General features: G+C 47.0%; 1 protein-coding gene across 1 annotated transcript; it reads left to right on the forward strand.

The window, feature by feature from the left end:
• Positions 1-3,144: 3,144 nt before the first annotated feature.
• tada2a (transcriptional adaptor 2A) lies at positions 3,145-14,081 on the forward strand. Its single transcript, XM_060074945.1, has 15 exons — positions 3,145-3,302; positions 3,616-3,722; positions 3,822-3,881; positions 3,974-4,065; positions 4,445-4,602; positions 4,778-4,866; positions 5,227-5,299; positions 5,387-5,450; positions 6,600-6,643; positions 9,851-9,961; positions 11,086-11,157; positions 11,723-11,855; positions 12,107-12,150; positions 12,822-12,901; positions 13,575-14,081. The coding sequence occupies exons 1-15, from the start codon at positions 3,278-3,280 to the stop codon at positions 13,758-13,760; spliced, it is 1,338 nt and encodes a 445-aa protein (XP_059930928.1). The 5' UTR covers positions 3,145-3,277; the 3' UTR covers positions 13,761-14,081.
• Positions 14,082-17,277: the final 3,196 nt, after the last annotated feature.

Raw genomic sequence — 17,277 nt, forward strand, 5'->3', positions numbered from 1 at the left:
CAGAACCACAGGACTTCGGCCTTCAAAGACTTTAAAGGCTCAAGTTCCATTCCTAGCCCGCACGCGCACACGCACACGCACACGCACACGCACACACACACACACACACACACACACACACACACACACACACACACACACACACACACACACTCTCCTGCGTTCTCTTGAAGCACTGCTCCCTGGACGGCTCTCTGAGCTGGTCCAGGGTCAGTGATGGAATGTTAACCCCTCGCCACGGTTCTCTGGCCGCATCGTGAGGACATCTCTGTCCGGACCTGGCTCTGGCGTCAGCTTTGTGTTTGCTCCGTCCGGTCAACACCACTCGGTGTGTGTATCTGGTCATCTGGGTCTGTTAAGGGCTAGTTTTGGTGTAAACCTCTGCTTAAAATACCCCTCAGAATGTAGAGAGGCTAGCAATAGCAATGCTTTGAGTCTTCTGCACCAGAGAATAAATGACTGCACCCACAGACACTGTTTCACGTCTTAAAGACATAAGCCAGCTCATCTCTCATCACTCTGTTGGATTTTTGTATATTTTATTTATTTTCACTGCAGCACCAGTACATCATAACAAATTCCTTGTCTCTGAAAGCTTCCCTGGCGATACAAGTCTTTGATTTCTGAAACGTACTGATACTGATTGAGAGGGTCTGCGGTCAGCCGGGAATCCCTCCACTCTGGAAGAGATAGGAGAAACAATTACATTTCTTGACCCTTTACGCCCATCAAGACTAAACGCTATCTTCAATCCAAATGAAAAATCATCTCTGTACAACCAAGGTTTCTAGAAAATACTCCCCAACACACAGCAACACAAAAAGTTGATATATTAATGATGATCTTGACCAGCAGGTACAATGTAAAAGTCAATGTGTGTAAGATGTGGTACATAAAGCCATATCAAAGGTAGTATAAAAACACCAAAACACATAGCAGCTGTGTGTTAATCAGATCCAGTGGCATGCTGGGTGATGTAGTGCTATTAGAGGAGCCTTTCGAGACTCATTATACCATTATACCGCCCGTCTTGTCATCCATGGCAAATTAAAGAAAGACGAGAAGGTTTGGTTTTGTGTTGACTATAATCAGTCCCTTTAGTCCAACAAAAGCCTGTGGTGGTCACATTAAACCGAGGCCAGATTTGATTCAGGGTCCACCAAGTTGACTACAGGTAAATCCACTCATTGGCGCGGCGCTGCACACAGACGCCGGTCCACTAACTTAACTGTTCATTTCTTCACCCCAGTGCCTTTTGATAGGGTGTCATGTGATTTCCATGAGGGGGAGCAGATTTTCTTTTGAGCATGCGAGGCGCGTGGCAGATGCCTGCCTTTCTTCTCAGGCCTCATATTGAGATTGCAGCAGCTGGCAAGAGCTCAGTTAAAGGGAGGAGGTTGGGGGGGTCTGTGTGTGTGGTGTGTGTGTGTGTGTGTGTGTGTGTGTGTGTGTGTTGTGTGTGTTTAAGGAAGGGCGGGGTTCTTAACAAATAGAATAGGGTGGGAGGGGGAGGGGGGGGGGGGGCGTGCATTATTTCGGCCTGTGCATCTAATTTGGCACACGTCTATACAGGGAAACCCTGTGGCTCTCATTCTTTGATGCACTCGGGGCAGGCATACTTTGGGCCCTAAAGAGGGCCTACAGGCTGGTGCCGGGGGCTGCGGGTGAGGGGTCTGGGGTCTTGAAGGCCTTCCCCTCTGGGCAGGGGGAGGTGTGGGGAGAAGGGGCTGGTGTGGTGGTGGGGGTGGGGGTCTCGGGACAGCAGGTTGTGGGTCCACAGACATGATGCTGCAGCCGGTAAGACGTAGCAGGAGACAATCACACTCACCTCTGTCTGTCTGTCTTTCTTCCTTTGTTAGCATCAGATTATCCTTGTCTAAATCCTACCTCTTGTCATGCCAAGGATATTTGTTTGTTATTCTGCTTTCTGTTCCATCGATAACAATACGAAAAACAGAAATCAGGACATCTCAACTTTTGAAAGTGCGTGGGCTATCTCACTCACAAATGAACACATATTTGTGATATGTCTCTCTTCTTCTGCCCACGTCACCTCGCTAGAATCGTGAGTAACTTCCAGCCGCAGAAAGTAAAAGTAAAAGTTGTGCTTGACACTGGGAGCCCGCCATCTGGAGATGCTAATTAGCTCAACCCTGGGGTACAATGAGTGATATTACGCTGCTCACACGCACGGCGGCAGCCAAAACACGGCAGCAGGACCACCACTCTCCGACCTGGAGCCGGTCCACCCCTGTCTGTTTGAGCTCAGCAGCACTTTGTATATGCATAGGAGCCACAAAATATACACTTCTCTAAAACGGACATCTTTGAGATGTAAAATCCATCCCCAGTCGATTCCTCTCGGCAGACACGTCAGACTTGTTGGTTAAACAAACCTGTGTTTCGGCAGAGGGCTGTTAAGTCAATGATGTAAACGTGCTTTTAACCCGATTATTGTCTTGTATGTCGAGTCGCCTATCTGAATCCCACCGCCCTTCATCAGCTGATTTTGTGAGGAGCTCGAGGAAGCCCAGAGGGGTGGAAAGGGGAAAGGGGTACAGGCAGGGGTGTCTAAGCACACTTGTCACTATAGATTCCCCTGAGAAGGGAAGCCTCAGGGCCACAGAGTTGTTGCAGTCTGTCTCCTTGTCTTGGACAGCTTGATAGGACTGCAATTGTATAACAGAGAAAGGGAGAGTGAGTGAGTGAGTGAGTGAGTGAGTGAGTGAGTGAGTGAGTGAGTGAGTGAGTGAGTGAATGAGGAAGGGGGGGGGGGTTGGGGGAGAGAGATGAAGTGATGAACCAAATGCTTTCAGATCCTCTTTGCTTATCGAGCCATCTTAATTAAATACATTGATATGTGTTAATTTGATATGATTAATTACTAGGCCATAGACTGGATAGTGTAGTGGTGAAACCTATACCGTTTAGACACGTGGCGGCCAAGCACTGTAAAGAAAGTAAAGAAAGACGTTTTTGTTTTGAAGACAAGATTGTATCTTCAGTTTCAGTCGTTTCTTAATTAATGTCACGTATTTTCCCCAGACATCGCGCAATAGAGAAAAGGACAGCGAGACAGAAACGTCCATTGTTTCTCCCTGCATTTTGATGCAAGTGCGACACCATGTGGCGAACAGAGAAACCGCAGCCACGATTGATCGACGCTTGAAGCCTCGTCTAGTTATGTCTTCTTTCTAGGTCTGCACGTCAAGTTGGAAAAATCGATAGAAACGAAAACATCGACTCTGGCTTTGCAATTGTAGTTCTAACTTTACCCATGGATCGCTTAGCATCTTTTGGAAGTAAGTAACGGTACCATGATTTGGTTAAAGGCTCACTGCAAATACATGTTATTTTAGAGAGGCTCATTTATCTGTGTGTGGCTGTTTGAGGTGGACTACTGAAGATCCAGCTAGCTTAGCGTATAGCTCAAAGAAAAAATGGAGGCGTAACGTTGGGCTACTTTTGACTAGCTGGTTAACCCCAAACACATGTCAACATGCATGGCAAGGTGTAGTCACCCCATGCTGCTCACAGACAGCTCATCAAAGCAGTGACAGCAGTGAGTTTGGTTATTTTTCTGTGTTCTGAGACTACCTTACTCCATGGCTTCAGGTGATCCTTTTGACAAGCCTCCATGCAGGGGCTGTTCGTCTTACCTCACCGAGCCCTACATCAAGTGTGCAGAGTGCGGTCCCTCGCCCTTCCTGCTATGCCTACAGGTACTGGTATGATGGTACATGTAAGCTCTTGTCTAGTCCCCTGCCGATTCGGTCGGGATAGTGCAAGTCAATTGAGAAATGTGTGTTGTTGTGTTTCAGTGTTTCACCAAGGGATTTGAGTATAAAAAACACGAGAGCGATCATAAATATGAAATCATGGTAGGTGATTCTCACACTCAACAACACTCACTCGTATTCACAACGTGACACACCAGGTGCAGTTTGACTTACACTATGTTTTCATGTTGCAGACATCAGATTTTCCTGTGTTGGACCCTGGGTGGACCGCCCAGGAGGAGATGTCTCTCTTGGAGGCCGTGATGGACTGTGGCTTTGGCAATTGGTGGGTGGTTCCTCTCACACTGCTCCCTAAATACAGACATTGTATCGGTATTCACATTCTTAAGTATCAACACTTTCAACAAAGGATCCTCCATTTATTTGAAAAAATATTGAAAATATTGAAATATTATTATCACATGCCACGCCGCCAATAAATATCGATCCATTATGTGAGAATAGTTTAGTGGTCAGGATGGTCAACTACACGGTATTGGGTTCCATGCCCAATGACCACAGCCGACACCCTAGGGCAGTGTTTCTTAAATGGGGGTACTTTGAAGGAAATGGCACACACAGGATTATTATTATTTTTCATCTTATTCTCTCCCTCAAGACATCATTATACTACAGTCTAACACAGTTCCACTTGAATCCCACAGGCAGGATGTGGCGTATCAGATGCGTTCTAAAAGCAAAGAGGAATGCGAGAGCCACTACATGAAGAACTTCATCAACAACCCCCTGTTCTCCTCCACCTTGCTCAGCCTGCGACAGATCGAGGAGTCTCGCTCTGCGGACGGAGCCATCGCCTTCAAACGTACTCTTTTACACACGCAGGGGTTTAGAACTGCCCTAAAACAAATCATTACTAGGTTATGCTGGGATTGTTTGCAGCCCGACTTGTCGCATTTGAATACAACATTTTGACAATGTAAATAATAATAATGAATTGAAATGTATAGAAACATGTATAGCGTTCCATCTGCTCCCAGCCACAGAGGACCCCCCCAGGCCCACGTTTGACTCGGTTCTGTCCAGGGACATGGCGGGATACATGCCTGCCAGGGCAGACTTCATGGAGGTGATCACAGATTTACTATTACTGCTGCTACTACTATTACTGCTGTTACTTCTTCTACTAATACTACTATTCCTGCTTCTACAACTACTATTTCTACTACTACTATTGCTGCTGCTGCCACTATTAGTGATACCACTACTACTACTACTGCTTCTTCTACTACTTCTACTGCTACTACTACTACTAATTATTTTGTAATAGGCCTACAGAAATATTTTATTTCAAGTTATGCATTAAGTGAGGAAACGATCATTTGTGAAATATTTTTGAAATGTACAATCTACAATTTTAAATTTGAGGTTAGTCGCCACTTTCTGTTATCATGCATGACTGACGAGGTTCAACATTTTTCCTGTGTAGGAGTTTGACAACTACGCTGAATGGGATCTGAAAGATATTGACTTTGTGGACGATGACTCAGACGTCTTGCACTGTGAGCAAAAACATTCTCATGATTTGAGTGATTTCAACCAAATTAATATATTTATAATATATAAATACAATTATTATTTTTTTCTAGCTTTAAAGGTTGCAGTCGTGGATATATATCACTCACGACTAAAGGAAAGACAGCGCAGGAAGAAGTAAGTGGAACAGGGATTTATTTAATTAGGTATTGCAATGAGTCCTTGCTGCCCCTAGATGGCACTGTAAGCGCTTAAAACTTAAACACATTGCCCGCGGCTATTCTTAACGCAATACTTGCTGACTACTATGTACAATTTTATATATGATGCTAATCGTTGAGCTTTGGCCCAATCAATTATTTAATTTTGTCCAGATAAAGCTGGGGGGGGCGGGCAGTAGAAATAGGGTGCGTAATCTTCTTTAAACTAATTAATTTAGATTCATGAGCCAAATATTAGCATTCATTTAAACTTTGACCAAATAATTCTCCCTGTTTAAATATTTGTTACCTTCTGGAGCGTCAATCAAAGCCCCTTCATAATCGCAGGTGTTTTATCTATTAATAGCATGCATATTTCATAAAGGGGCCTCGGCTAATCACACCATTTTGGAATAAATTTCGTGTGCTCTTTCGCTCGGCATTTGCGCCCCCGAAAATCTCTAATATATTAAACTTCTGACATTTGGGCTCCCCTTCTCCTCTCGGTCTCGCTCCCCTTCTCCTCTCTCGCTCGCTCCTCTCTCTGCGGCGAGACGCCGCCGCCCAGCCCTGATTTGACCCCAAACACTGACCGCTTAGTATTTCCACAAATGCCACCTCACTTCTCCTCACTTCGATGGCGAGAGGCTGGAGCACATGACCTGTATATATTACGTCGGGATCGACCGATAGGGATTTTTTAGGGCCGATACCAATTTTCTTTCATCAGCCTTAGCCAATGACCGCTACCGATTTTATTGAGCTGATATTTGGAGCCGATGCTGCTTTTGCTCCCTCAATTTACATCATAAAAATAACACAATGATGATAACAAATGTTAAAAGTCTCAATTTAAAATAGGAACATTTATTGTAACTGTCTGTTAATCATGCCGGGAAGAAATATAAAAAAATAAAAAGAATGTCCATACACGTAAAAAACGCAAATATCAGCCCATTATATTGGCCGGGAGATATATCGGTTGATCACTAATATTATGTATTATATATATATATGTATACATTCAACATAGACGATTACTTTTCCCCCCTAAAGCTTTTGCTTTACTTCAGCGCTTGGTTCATGTACGGGTCATAACACCAAATCCAATGTGTTTTTATTCCAGAATCGTCCGAGACCACGGGCTGATAAACCTACGGAAATTCCAGAGTGAGTTCTCTTGGGCTGCACACTAGCCGCGTTTACATGGCACATCTGATCCGCATAGATTTCTATGCGGCATAGATCTGTTCCTAAAATGTGTTCCGAATGTACTGTATACATGGCAGTAACAAAAGTGTCCGTTCTGTCTCTCGCGCACACCTGACACATCTCTGGACCGGCGGCGACATAATGGATGTCTTATCACTATCGGGGATTTTAAATTTGATTTTAATGAAAGCACAGCAGGAGAGAGCTTTTCTCTCCCTGCTCCTTCAATTAAGAAGGAGGACGACAGCGCAGCAACGTCAATTTCTCGTCAGATCTTTATATTTACCCTAAGCTCCGCCGCAAACAAGAGGAATTTGGATGCGAGTCCGCAGCCAAGACTGGTGGGAGAGAGTGGTCTTACGGGAATTTAGTGACCAGGAATCCTCGAAGGTCCAATTGCGAACTACTGCAGCTGCCATCTCTCTAAGTTAAGAAGTATTTTAACGTTCAGCCTGCAAAAGTACTAGTAGTAGCCTACTCATTTACAGTTATCTTGGACGAGCGCGGACACTACGATACGCGAACACGTCATTAATAAACACCCATGTGTCCCGTCGCTTAGCAACCGGCCACGCTTAACAGAGCATATATCGGCCTACTTTTACGGAGTGATAACAAAGACGTGAATCAGGCAATAAATCCACTTTCCTTGACAGCGGTGAAGTTCGGTGTGCTTAAAAGTACCGACGGAGCTCAGTGGACCAATTGCGAACTACTGCGGCTGCACTAAGTTAAACCCCAATCTATGCGGAATAAGTGTATACATGGCGATTTAAAACGGACTACACCACCTCTTCTATTCGGCATAGAATCTATGCCGAACAGATCATTGTATTCCAAATGAGGCGTATACATGACCATTTTCTATGCCGCATAGAAATCTATGCGGCATAGATGTGTCCATGTAAACGCGGCTATAGATGTGTCCATGTAAACGCGGCTACTGTCACTCAGCCAGCTTCACACTAGTCACATTCAACACTCCACTAACGCGTCACACGTTGTTCCGGATGCATTGTGTGTGCGCGTGTGGCGGTATGTTTGTTTTGTGTTGCTATGGATGCCCTCACACAACAATAACATAATAAAATGCAACAAAGAGCGTCAACCTCCACGGCCTCTTTGGCATGGAGTGTGCAGTATTTCCGGGGGGGTGGGGGTTAGGGAGGTCGAGGTGTGTGTGTGTGTGTGTGTGTGTGTGTGTGTGTGTGTGTGTGTGTGTGTGTGTGGGGGGGGGGGGGGGGGGCAGGTTGTTTACGACCGCAGCCCAGAGCAGTGGCCTGGGCCCCGTGCCAGTTTTTTTCTGCAGTTTTGCGGTGCATAATTGCCTCTCTAGGAATAGCCCCCCCCCTCTCGCCGATGGAATGAACACTTGAGGTCCGACAGCAGCGAGCCGCCCTGAGGTTTCAGGGCATTAGAAACCTCAGCCGATCCCCAGCTGGCGTTTCCCCACGCTCGCTCATTCGATCGCTCCCTCTCCATGCCCAGGGATCGGGGCTGCTCTGGTATGAGAGGGCCAGCAGATTGCAGAGGGCTCCGGCCTTGATTAACCCAAGATGGTTAGGTGGTCAGGATGTTGGACACACACACACACACACACACACACACACACACACACACACACACACACACACACACACACACACACACACACACACACACACACACACACACACACACACACACACACACACACACACACACACAGCCCTAACCACACGCACACACACACCCCTAGCCAAACACACAAACCCAAAAGGTTGTGGGTTCGAACCCCAGTGTCCACCGTCTTCCTGTACACATCCTTGAGCAAGATGCCCTAATGCAAGTTGTTTTGGATAAAGGGGTACCGCAAAAGGTAATGGAATAGAATATAAATGGGTCTCATTAGTTTTTGCATAAGCTTGTTGTGATCTCCAGGTGTGGGGAGACTGACCGTAGCAGAAGGCCCCCCCCCCATGTTTTATTTATCTACCTGCAGTCAGCCCTCCCTCTCTCTCTCCCTCCCTCCCTCCCTCCCTCCCTCCCTCCCTCCCTCCCTCCCTACATTTCTCCCTCATCTCCCTGGTCTTTCAAGATAAAAGCAGAGCCAGGGTAGCTACCGGCCAGTTGTCATGGAGACTGTCAAAGACTGGGTGTTATACATGTGTGTGCGCTCGCATGCATTTTGCACGCACCTCGGTGTGAGCATGTGTGCGTGGCGTGTGCGTGCCTGTCACGCGCCCCTGGCTCGCCCGTTCACTGCGGGCGGTCCCCACTAGGAGGCTGCAGGGCAGGGGTCTGTCTCCGCTCTGCTGTGCCTCTAAAGACACGGGGCACTCGCGTCTTGGGGGGGGGGGTCTCTCAGTCCCACACGAGCCCAGGGAAAGCACACAGACCTGGGGTGCTTTCCCGCCATTTTATCTCCTCACCCTGTTGCCACTGCATGCATAACGTCTGTGCCAGTCTGTCTCCAACCTTTCAGACTAGGTATCGTTGGGCCAGCGTCTCTAAAGAACGTTGTTACTGTGTCTCTGAGGAGCGTTTGAGGGGCGTTCCGCTGGCGGAGTTTAGCCCGTGCGACCTCGTCCTTGACATGTCCGCCCGCCGTGGCGTGGAGAAGGTTATCGCTAATCAGCACGCTGATTGGGCCGACACGCATGGTTGGGGGGAGTGCCGAGGGGGGGGGTGAGCCAAACCCCTGCCCGAGTACAGACACGACACGCTCGTCTCCTCCTTATGGCTGTTTCAGCACCATTATCAGCCAGGCTGACACAGAAATGCAGCGAGGTAGCCACCAAAAACATTCACACGCTAACAAAAACATACAAACACTAACAAAATAATCCATAAAAACTCTGACTACACTAACTGAAAAACGTCATTCAGCATTCCTTTCATTCATGCTTAGAATCATGTGGAGGACAGCCTTTCAATGTAGCACAGCCATTTTGTTAAACAATTTGTCTGTAGTGGCTTCTTATCTCTCCCTCCACATCTCTCCCTCTCTCCCTCTCTCCCTCCCCATCTCTCCCTCTCTCCCTCCCCATCGCTCCCTCTCTCCCTCCCCATCTCTCCCTCTCTCCCTCCCCATCTTTCCCTCTCTCCCTCCCCATCTCTCCCTCTCTCCCTCCCCATCTCTCCCTCTCTCCCTCCCCTTCTCTCCATCCATCCTCGCCGTCCCAGTGCTGGAGCGCTGCTACCCGAAGGAGGTGCAGGAGCTCTACGACGTCATGAGGAGGTTCGCCCGGGTGGCCGGCCCCACCGAGCACGACAAGTTCATCGAGAGCCACGCCCGTGAGTCCCCGGGGCCCCGCAGACTAAGAATAGAACTGTGCGAACGTTGAGACAAAAAAAACCTACCGTTTCACTCTGACGCAAAATACAACAAGAGTAAAAAAAACGAATTGGATGACATTCTATATTTAATGTTTGTTTTTTTTTACCTTTATTTAACCAGGCAGATCATTAAGAACAAGTTCTTATTGACACTGATGGCCTGACAAAAAGCACAAGCTTCTTGGGGGGGGGGGGGGGGGGAAGGGGAAAGGGGCAGTGAGAAATTATAGGTTAGAGAGGTGTTGTTTTTTTTTAGATATATGCAATGTATAAATAATTTTCGGTTTGACGACATTTATTCACTCCGCTCCTAAAAGTCTTAGTGTGGCCCCAATTTGTTAATCTGAGCAGCTTCTTTAGATTAAAGTCAGCCTGCCCTGTGAGTCATGCTCCCATCATGCTGGCCCCGCACACAGAGAGCCGTTCATGATGGTACCAAGTTGTGTACACATCGCCTTCATGCAAACAGTGTTCACCGTTTAGCATCGCATTTTTAGTCCAAGCCTAGCGGCCACTCAGTGCTTTACATCGGCAGGAAACGCATCGACACACATAAAGACATCGATAAAAGACTACTAATTTTAACGGAATATTGAACGTATATATAGACAGTACATAAAGATTTGACTAAGGATCTGTGTTTAATCTCGGTAGCTTAGCACTTGGTCGTAGCGTTTGCCTTGTCCCACACCGGTCTACGTGCATCTCTAAACGTGTGCCCGTAGGTTAATTAGCTTTGATCTCGTTTAGTGCACGATGACAGGGAGCGACCAGCAGACAAACAGCCCTGTTACTGAGTCACCACCATTAGTAACAGCTCACAGCGTGTCTGGCTTTGATGTCCGCAAGCATTGATCTCAAAGGTGGTGTGTGTGTGTGTGTGTGTGTGTGTGTGTGTGTGTGTGTGTGTGTGTGTGTGTGTGTGTGTGTGTGTGTGTGTGTGTGTGTGTGTGTGTGTGTGTGTGTGTGCGCGTGCGTGTTTGCGTACGTGCGTGCGTGCGTGCGTTTGCGTACGTGCGTGCGTTTAGGGATCAAATCCAGCCCTGGTATCCATTGTGCCTAACTCTTGCCTTCCCTTCCAGTGGAGTTTGAGCTGAGGAGGGAGATACGCAGACTGCAGGAGTACAGGAAGGCAGGGATCCAGTCCTTCTGCAGTGAGTGTCACCCGTGGCCCAAGACCCTCCGTCGGCGTGACAACCGAACAGGGGGCTGGGGCACGGGCACGGTTCTGGGAGAGATGGGAACAAATGCTGTAGCCATGAACGTGATTGGCTTGCTTGGCATGCTGAACATTTTCTTGGGTTTACACGGTTTTCAGGATATATCTAAGATCTTTATCTCTAAAATTATGTTTTTTCAAGAGCGTCTGCCTATTTGAAGATAAAATTGGCATCTGGCATTTGGCGCATAGTGGCAGTTTGACGGTCAACATACAGTTTCTTTTTTCACATACGTTAATGATACAAATGCATGCAGGTTCAATTTTCTTTTTAACACAGTTATGGTACGTCAGTTAAAAAAACATTCCTTCAAGGACTTTCCTTCAAGGATTTCTGATTTGAGGAATGTAATTTGAGGAAACATTATTGGAATGTAATGTAATTCGAGAAACTTCAATTTGAGAACCTTGGATCGAGCCCTCCCTCTCCCTTCTGACCCTGTGTGTGTGTGTGTGCGTGTGCGTGTGCGTGTGCGTGTGCGTGTGTGTGTTTCCGGAAGGTGCCAAGGTGTACGAGCGGGTGAAGCGCGTGCGTGAGGACGAGCGCAGGAAGCGGACCATGCTGTGTGATGTCCTGCAGTACATCCAAGATGGCCGCGCCTGCCAGCAGTGGCTCAGTAAACAGGCCGCCATGTGAGACCCCTCATTCTTTGTTACTAACTAAAACCACACATTTTTTTAGACAAAAGCTGCAGAGATACTGAATCATAATTGAGGCTGTGTGTATAAATAGTATTCATAGTGTTACTTTTAGTACTGTACATTTGGCTATTCTCCTGGATAATATTCCAAAGATCCTGCCTTTAAACTGGACTAGAAGTCCCAAACAGTGTGTATTTGTGTGTGTCGGGATGTGTACTGACTCACTTGTCCCTTGATCACAGAGACTCTGGCATCACTCCTGTTGTCACCACCATCACCATGTCAAGTAAGAAGCCTCTCTTGATTCCTCCTCCTAGTCTCCCTTCATCCTCCGTCTATTCCTCCCGTGTTGTGCTGTCTTCCTGGCTCCGCTCCCAGCACCTCCATAAATACACTCAGAGACAGCGTATATCTTTATCTCCTCCTCCCACCTCCCTTGCTTACTTCCTTGTAGCCTTTTGCCCAAAAAAGATAAATGGAGCGCATGTTTTTATTGCTAGAATTTACACAGACATATATTTTCTTATTTATTTCTCTCTCTCCTTCTATCCTACCTCCCTTTCCTCCCTCCCTCATCCCTCTCCTTCATTTCTCCCTCCCTTCAATCCCTCTCTGCCCTCTCCCCCCTCCCTCAATCCCTCTCCTCCCTCCCTCCCTCAATCCCTCTCCTCCCTCCCTCAATCCCTCCCCCCCTCCCTCCCCTTTGCTTGCTCGCTCCCTCCCTCCCCTTTGCTCCCTCCCTCGATTCCTCATTCCATCCCTCTCTACTTCTCCTCTCCTCCCCCTCCCTCTCTCCCTCCCTCCCTCCCAACCATGGCCTCACTGGTTCTTGAGGTTGTGCTCAGGCTGGTTATCATGTTATCTGAGACCCACCCAACCGGGCGGGCGGCTCGCCGGGTCTCGGGTGGGTTTGTTTGACCGCCTTGTTGTGTGCCTGCTTCCCGCCTGTTTCCACAGCGACGGGCAGGAGGAGCGCCCCCCCGCTGAACCTCACGGGCCTCCCCGGGACCGAGAAGCTGAACGAGAGGGAGAAGGAGGTACGGGGGTCCGGGTTCACCAGACTTATTTAGAGGGCGAGACAGGTGCTGCTGTTATTCATTAGCTGTTATTAATTAACAACTCTTTAGAGTAAAGCAGTCCGGCTGTCTGGCCTTCATAGTCTAGACTTCCACCCCTGGTGAGAAGATTTAATTACCGACTCACTAGCTTATCAAATCCTCATTATTAATAATTAAACTAAAATGAGGCCATCTAATGAAACCACAATACACTCAAAATTGATCAGCATGCAGGTATGTCCTCATCCTCCACCATGAATGGGGCCCAGCAGTGGCGCGTAGGGCTGCTCGATTATGGAAATGATAATCACGATTATTTTGGTCAATATTGAAATTCAAATAATTCAAACTCTAAACTCAAACACTTTGTAACTGAGGACTTTGATATTTCCCCCTTAAAAAAAATCATAAAATGTTGTACAAAAATATGTGCAGCTGTTTCTATCCATTTCTATGAAACATTTAATGAATAAAACAAAACTAGTAGTAAATAAATAAAACGTTTTAACTCCATTGTACTAGGTTGGTGTAGTATGAACCAAAAATCGAAATTGCGATCAAAATGAGATTAATCGTAGCAGCCCTAGTGGCGCGTTGCCCCGGCCTAGAGTGCTTCGCTCACACGCCTCCCTCTCCCCCCCCCCCCCCCCAGCTGTGCCAGGTGGTGCGTTTGGTGCCGGGGGCCTACCTGGAGTACAAGCAGGCCCTGCTCAGCGAGTGCCGGCGCCAGGGGGGCCTGCGGCTGGCCCAGGCCCGCTCGCTCATCAAGATCGACGTCAACAAGACGCGCAAGATCTACGACTTCCTCATCCGCGAGGGCTGCATCAACAAGGCCTAGCGGGACGACGGAGGCGGCGGCCAAGCAGAACGGCGCGCAACGTGGGTGGGTGGGCGGGCGGGGTCGAAGCGGCGTGCGGGGTCGAAGCGGCGTGCTGATCCGTGTGCTGATGTGTCTCGTTGTGGCGTTCGCCGTCGGAATCGGTTTATCAGTGATGGAGTCTTTATGTTTTTGAATGGACTAATGTGTATTTTGTGATGGTGGACACTACTATTTTGTACAGTGCTCTTTGTACAGTCCTGTTCTGTACTGTGTGTGTGGTATGCATTTGAGGTTGTCTTTGTTGCTCCTCTAATAAAACTGCCTTTTGTTTTTCTGTAATGAACTGGGAATTTCTTGTTGATCGGCATGAACGGATCTGGACTGTGTGCTTTTACTCAAGTTTATGATGTTAATATTTGACAGGCCGATCTGTTTTGGATGCATATGTAAACCAGATATGATTGCATAGAAGAACTTTAGTGGCTATAACCGCCATGTTAGGCACATCCTTTTGAAATGTGTCATTCCAGTGAAAAGGATGACAACTTAAAATGTAAGCACTGATGTAATAGAGGCACATTTTAAAACCCATTTGGCTGATGTCTCAATTGACAAAAGATTGGGCTTATATAAATTTACAGGAACCTGTAGAGGAAAATTATTCAAAACATGAAGCAAATGTCTGCCCAGCTATTATTCCAAATGACACTATGAAATGCTGTTATTCAGAGATGGATTAGGACAATACTTGGAATTTAAAGTTGCTGTCAGTAAGATTTAAATGTTCAGAGTTTTGTTGCTTCCTCGCACATGTGGTAGAATTATAACAGTAGTTTATGCAAATGTGATTAACAGGCAACATGGATTCCTAGGAGCGGCCTTAAATTTGAATTGGCTCACACAAAGCATTATAATCACTAATAGCTGTCGGGCGGACAGTGCATCTTCAACAAATGATACAGAAATTATAACTGTTTCAACTTCGCTTTAATAGGCCCATCACTATCTGTGCTGCGCCATGATGCATCAAAAGCCCCCAAAAACCAGATGAACACCACTAATGCCACCACAAAATACAGCAAGAAACACAACCCATAGGCTACTATTCAAGAGGCAATGGGCAAAAACTAGACCATTATTCCCATGGCGGACATGAAAAACAATTTAAAAAGAAGACCTAGACTGCTATTCGTGGATATACTTTCAGTGGGCATGGAAAATAAGCACACGTCTTACCTTCATGCTGTAAGGCGTTCGCGTAGGAGCCCACTTCGCATTGCTAGGTCATTGATCACCTGGGACCGGTCTGCAGTTTAATATCTTGATAGAGGCGATGCGTCTGGCACCCATGAACAGCTGGGGATGTGTTCTCTCAAAATAATTTATTATTTTGTATCAGACCACAAAAATAACACATTTTGAGTGGATGCATCTTCCAGCAATAATGCACCCTCTCGTTATGCCACGTCCCCCACTTCCTGCTCTGATGTGTGTGTCCCAGCTGCAGAGGGCATCACCATTTCCATGGCAACGGCCTGACCTGTGAATAAAGAAGTAAAATGCTTGGCGGCTCAAGAAACATCTTGTAATCCTCCCATTGCTTTCTTAATTTCTAGCCATCCATTCAAATGGGACATGCACTGTCATCAATCCAAAAGGTCCTAGAGTAGGCTTTCTAAGACCCCTTTGACTGCGGTTCTGCCTTTTCAGGCCAGTTCCCCATTTTGGAGTTCTTGTTCTTGGTCAAATCTGTGAGGCATGCAACCTGAATGGAAAAGTTGGGGAAAAGCTTTCTATAATAATTAGCTCGGCCCAGAAAAAAATATTTTTGTGATCAGTGAAAGACAGTGCCATGCATGGCCTGAACTTTGGCCTGGTGTATTCCAGGTTCTCTGTTTTACTGTACCGCAGCATAACAGTTCTTAGGGTAAGACCCGCTTCCTGCAGAGAATCAAGCAACTTCGGCAGCAACATCAAGTGATATTCCCAGCTGTAGATCACCATATCCCTAAGATAGCGATAGCATAAATCAGGGAGATGAGTGGAGGATATAGCCCATCAGGCGTCACAAAGGCTGACGTTGACGATTATCTCTTAACCGTGACATTTCATTTGAATCTTTCTGACAAAACCTGTGAGCACCATCTGGTTTTGGCTGCATCAGGCACTAGTGCTCTCGGAACCCTGTAGGGACACTGGTTTCCAGTTCTGCCATGTAAGGTGTCCATCTCCTGGGATAGGGTAGAACATCTCCCCCCCTCTGTTGTGGCGTCAGGTCGGGGATCACTTTCACCTCCTCCCTTGGTGGGTCACTTGATTGGCTGCGTCGAAGAAATCTCAACAAAGTCTTCTATATGGTCAATTTGAACTGGCGCTCCTCTGACCACCTCATCGCCTCCACTTGTTCAATGAGGGTCCCGTGGGGACAAGGCTGTTCCTCCCACGAGCAGAGCAATGGGTGTGTGTGCATAACGCAGTTTGAAGGTAAGAAGCCAGTCGAGGCCTGGGCTAGCTCTTTATGAAAACATGGAGAGGCTGGTTCCAATTTCATCGTTGTCAATGAACTTGCGTAGCATGTGCTTGAGTGTTTTTTGTTGCACTCTACAAGGCAATCAATTTGCCGGTGATACACTGATGTTCTTAACGGTTGTATGAACGGTTGCTCAAGGCCCACTCTGGTAATGGATAGTATCCCTTGATCTGCTTTGGGATCCCGACACTGAGGAGGAATAGTGCATCGGCCATTTGTTTGGCTGTAAGGAGCACTGCCTCTGGGTATCCAGTAGTATAGTTTACCAATGCTAAAAGTATTTGTCTCCTTGGAACAGAGCCCACAAAATCAAATCGACTTATTTTAGAAGAAGTTTCGATGATTGATAGGATGGCTTCAGTGCCACCTTCTGGCAATGAGGGCCACTGCAGCAATTATTTCCAATCTCTTCATGGATACCGGCAACCTGGTATTTTTTTACACCTAAGCGAGCTCCAAGTTGATGGGCATATGCTAAATGCAGTTCAGTTGACCTATAGGGCTGTGGCACTAGCGTGTGGGGACATGCGGAAGGACATTCCCTTTTGTCCACTCCCCCCACCACTCTAACGTTTTCAATGGGATCATGAAGTTGGGCCATACCATACTGGCTGGACAGTGGAGGCCACATGCTGGTTTCTTAGCCACTGTTTTAGGATTACACATATTCCCTCTCCGAGGTGGCATCCATCTCCTGTGTCTCTGCACAAGATACACATGGCAAATCAATGGACACATAGTTCATCAAATCAACATTATATACAGAAGTTATCAACCATTAGCTATATATGTATCGCCCATGCATGTCACTGGTTTTGTACTAATTAAGTGTTGGATGCTGTCAGTGCAGTAATCCCTACCCTTGTCCGTCGCTTTGGGCTCAAACATGTTGGATGAAAGCCACTCTGCAGGAGTAGGGGGAAGCAGGCGCTTGAGTCAGTTTCTACGGTCCACACAGATGCAGTTTCTCTCCCACGCACCAGATCTCCAGACACGGCTCTCATC

This window comes from Gadus macrocephalus, chromosome 16, assembly GCF_031168955.1.
Source record: "Gadus macrocephalus chromosome 16, ASM3116895v1".
Classification (NCBI taxonomy): Eukaryota; Metazoa; Chordata; class Actinopteri; order Gadiformes; family Gadidae; genus Gadus; species Gadus macrocephalus.

Coding starts and splice junctions, on each gene's coding strand:
- tada2a (XM_060074945.1), top strand. CDS start 3,278: ATGGATCGCTTAGCATCTTTTGGAA. Junction 5,451..6,599: donor GAAAGACAGCGCAGGAAGAA/GTAAGTGGAACA, acceptor TTTTTATTCCAG/AATCGTCCGAGACCACGGGC. Junction 11,856..12,106: donor CTCAGTAAACAGGCCGCCAT/GTGAGACCCCTC, acceptor CCTTGATCACAG/AGACTCTGGCATCACTCCTG.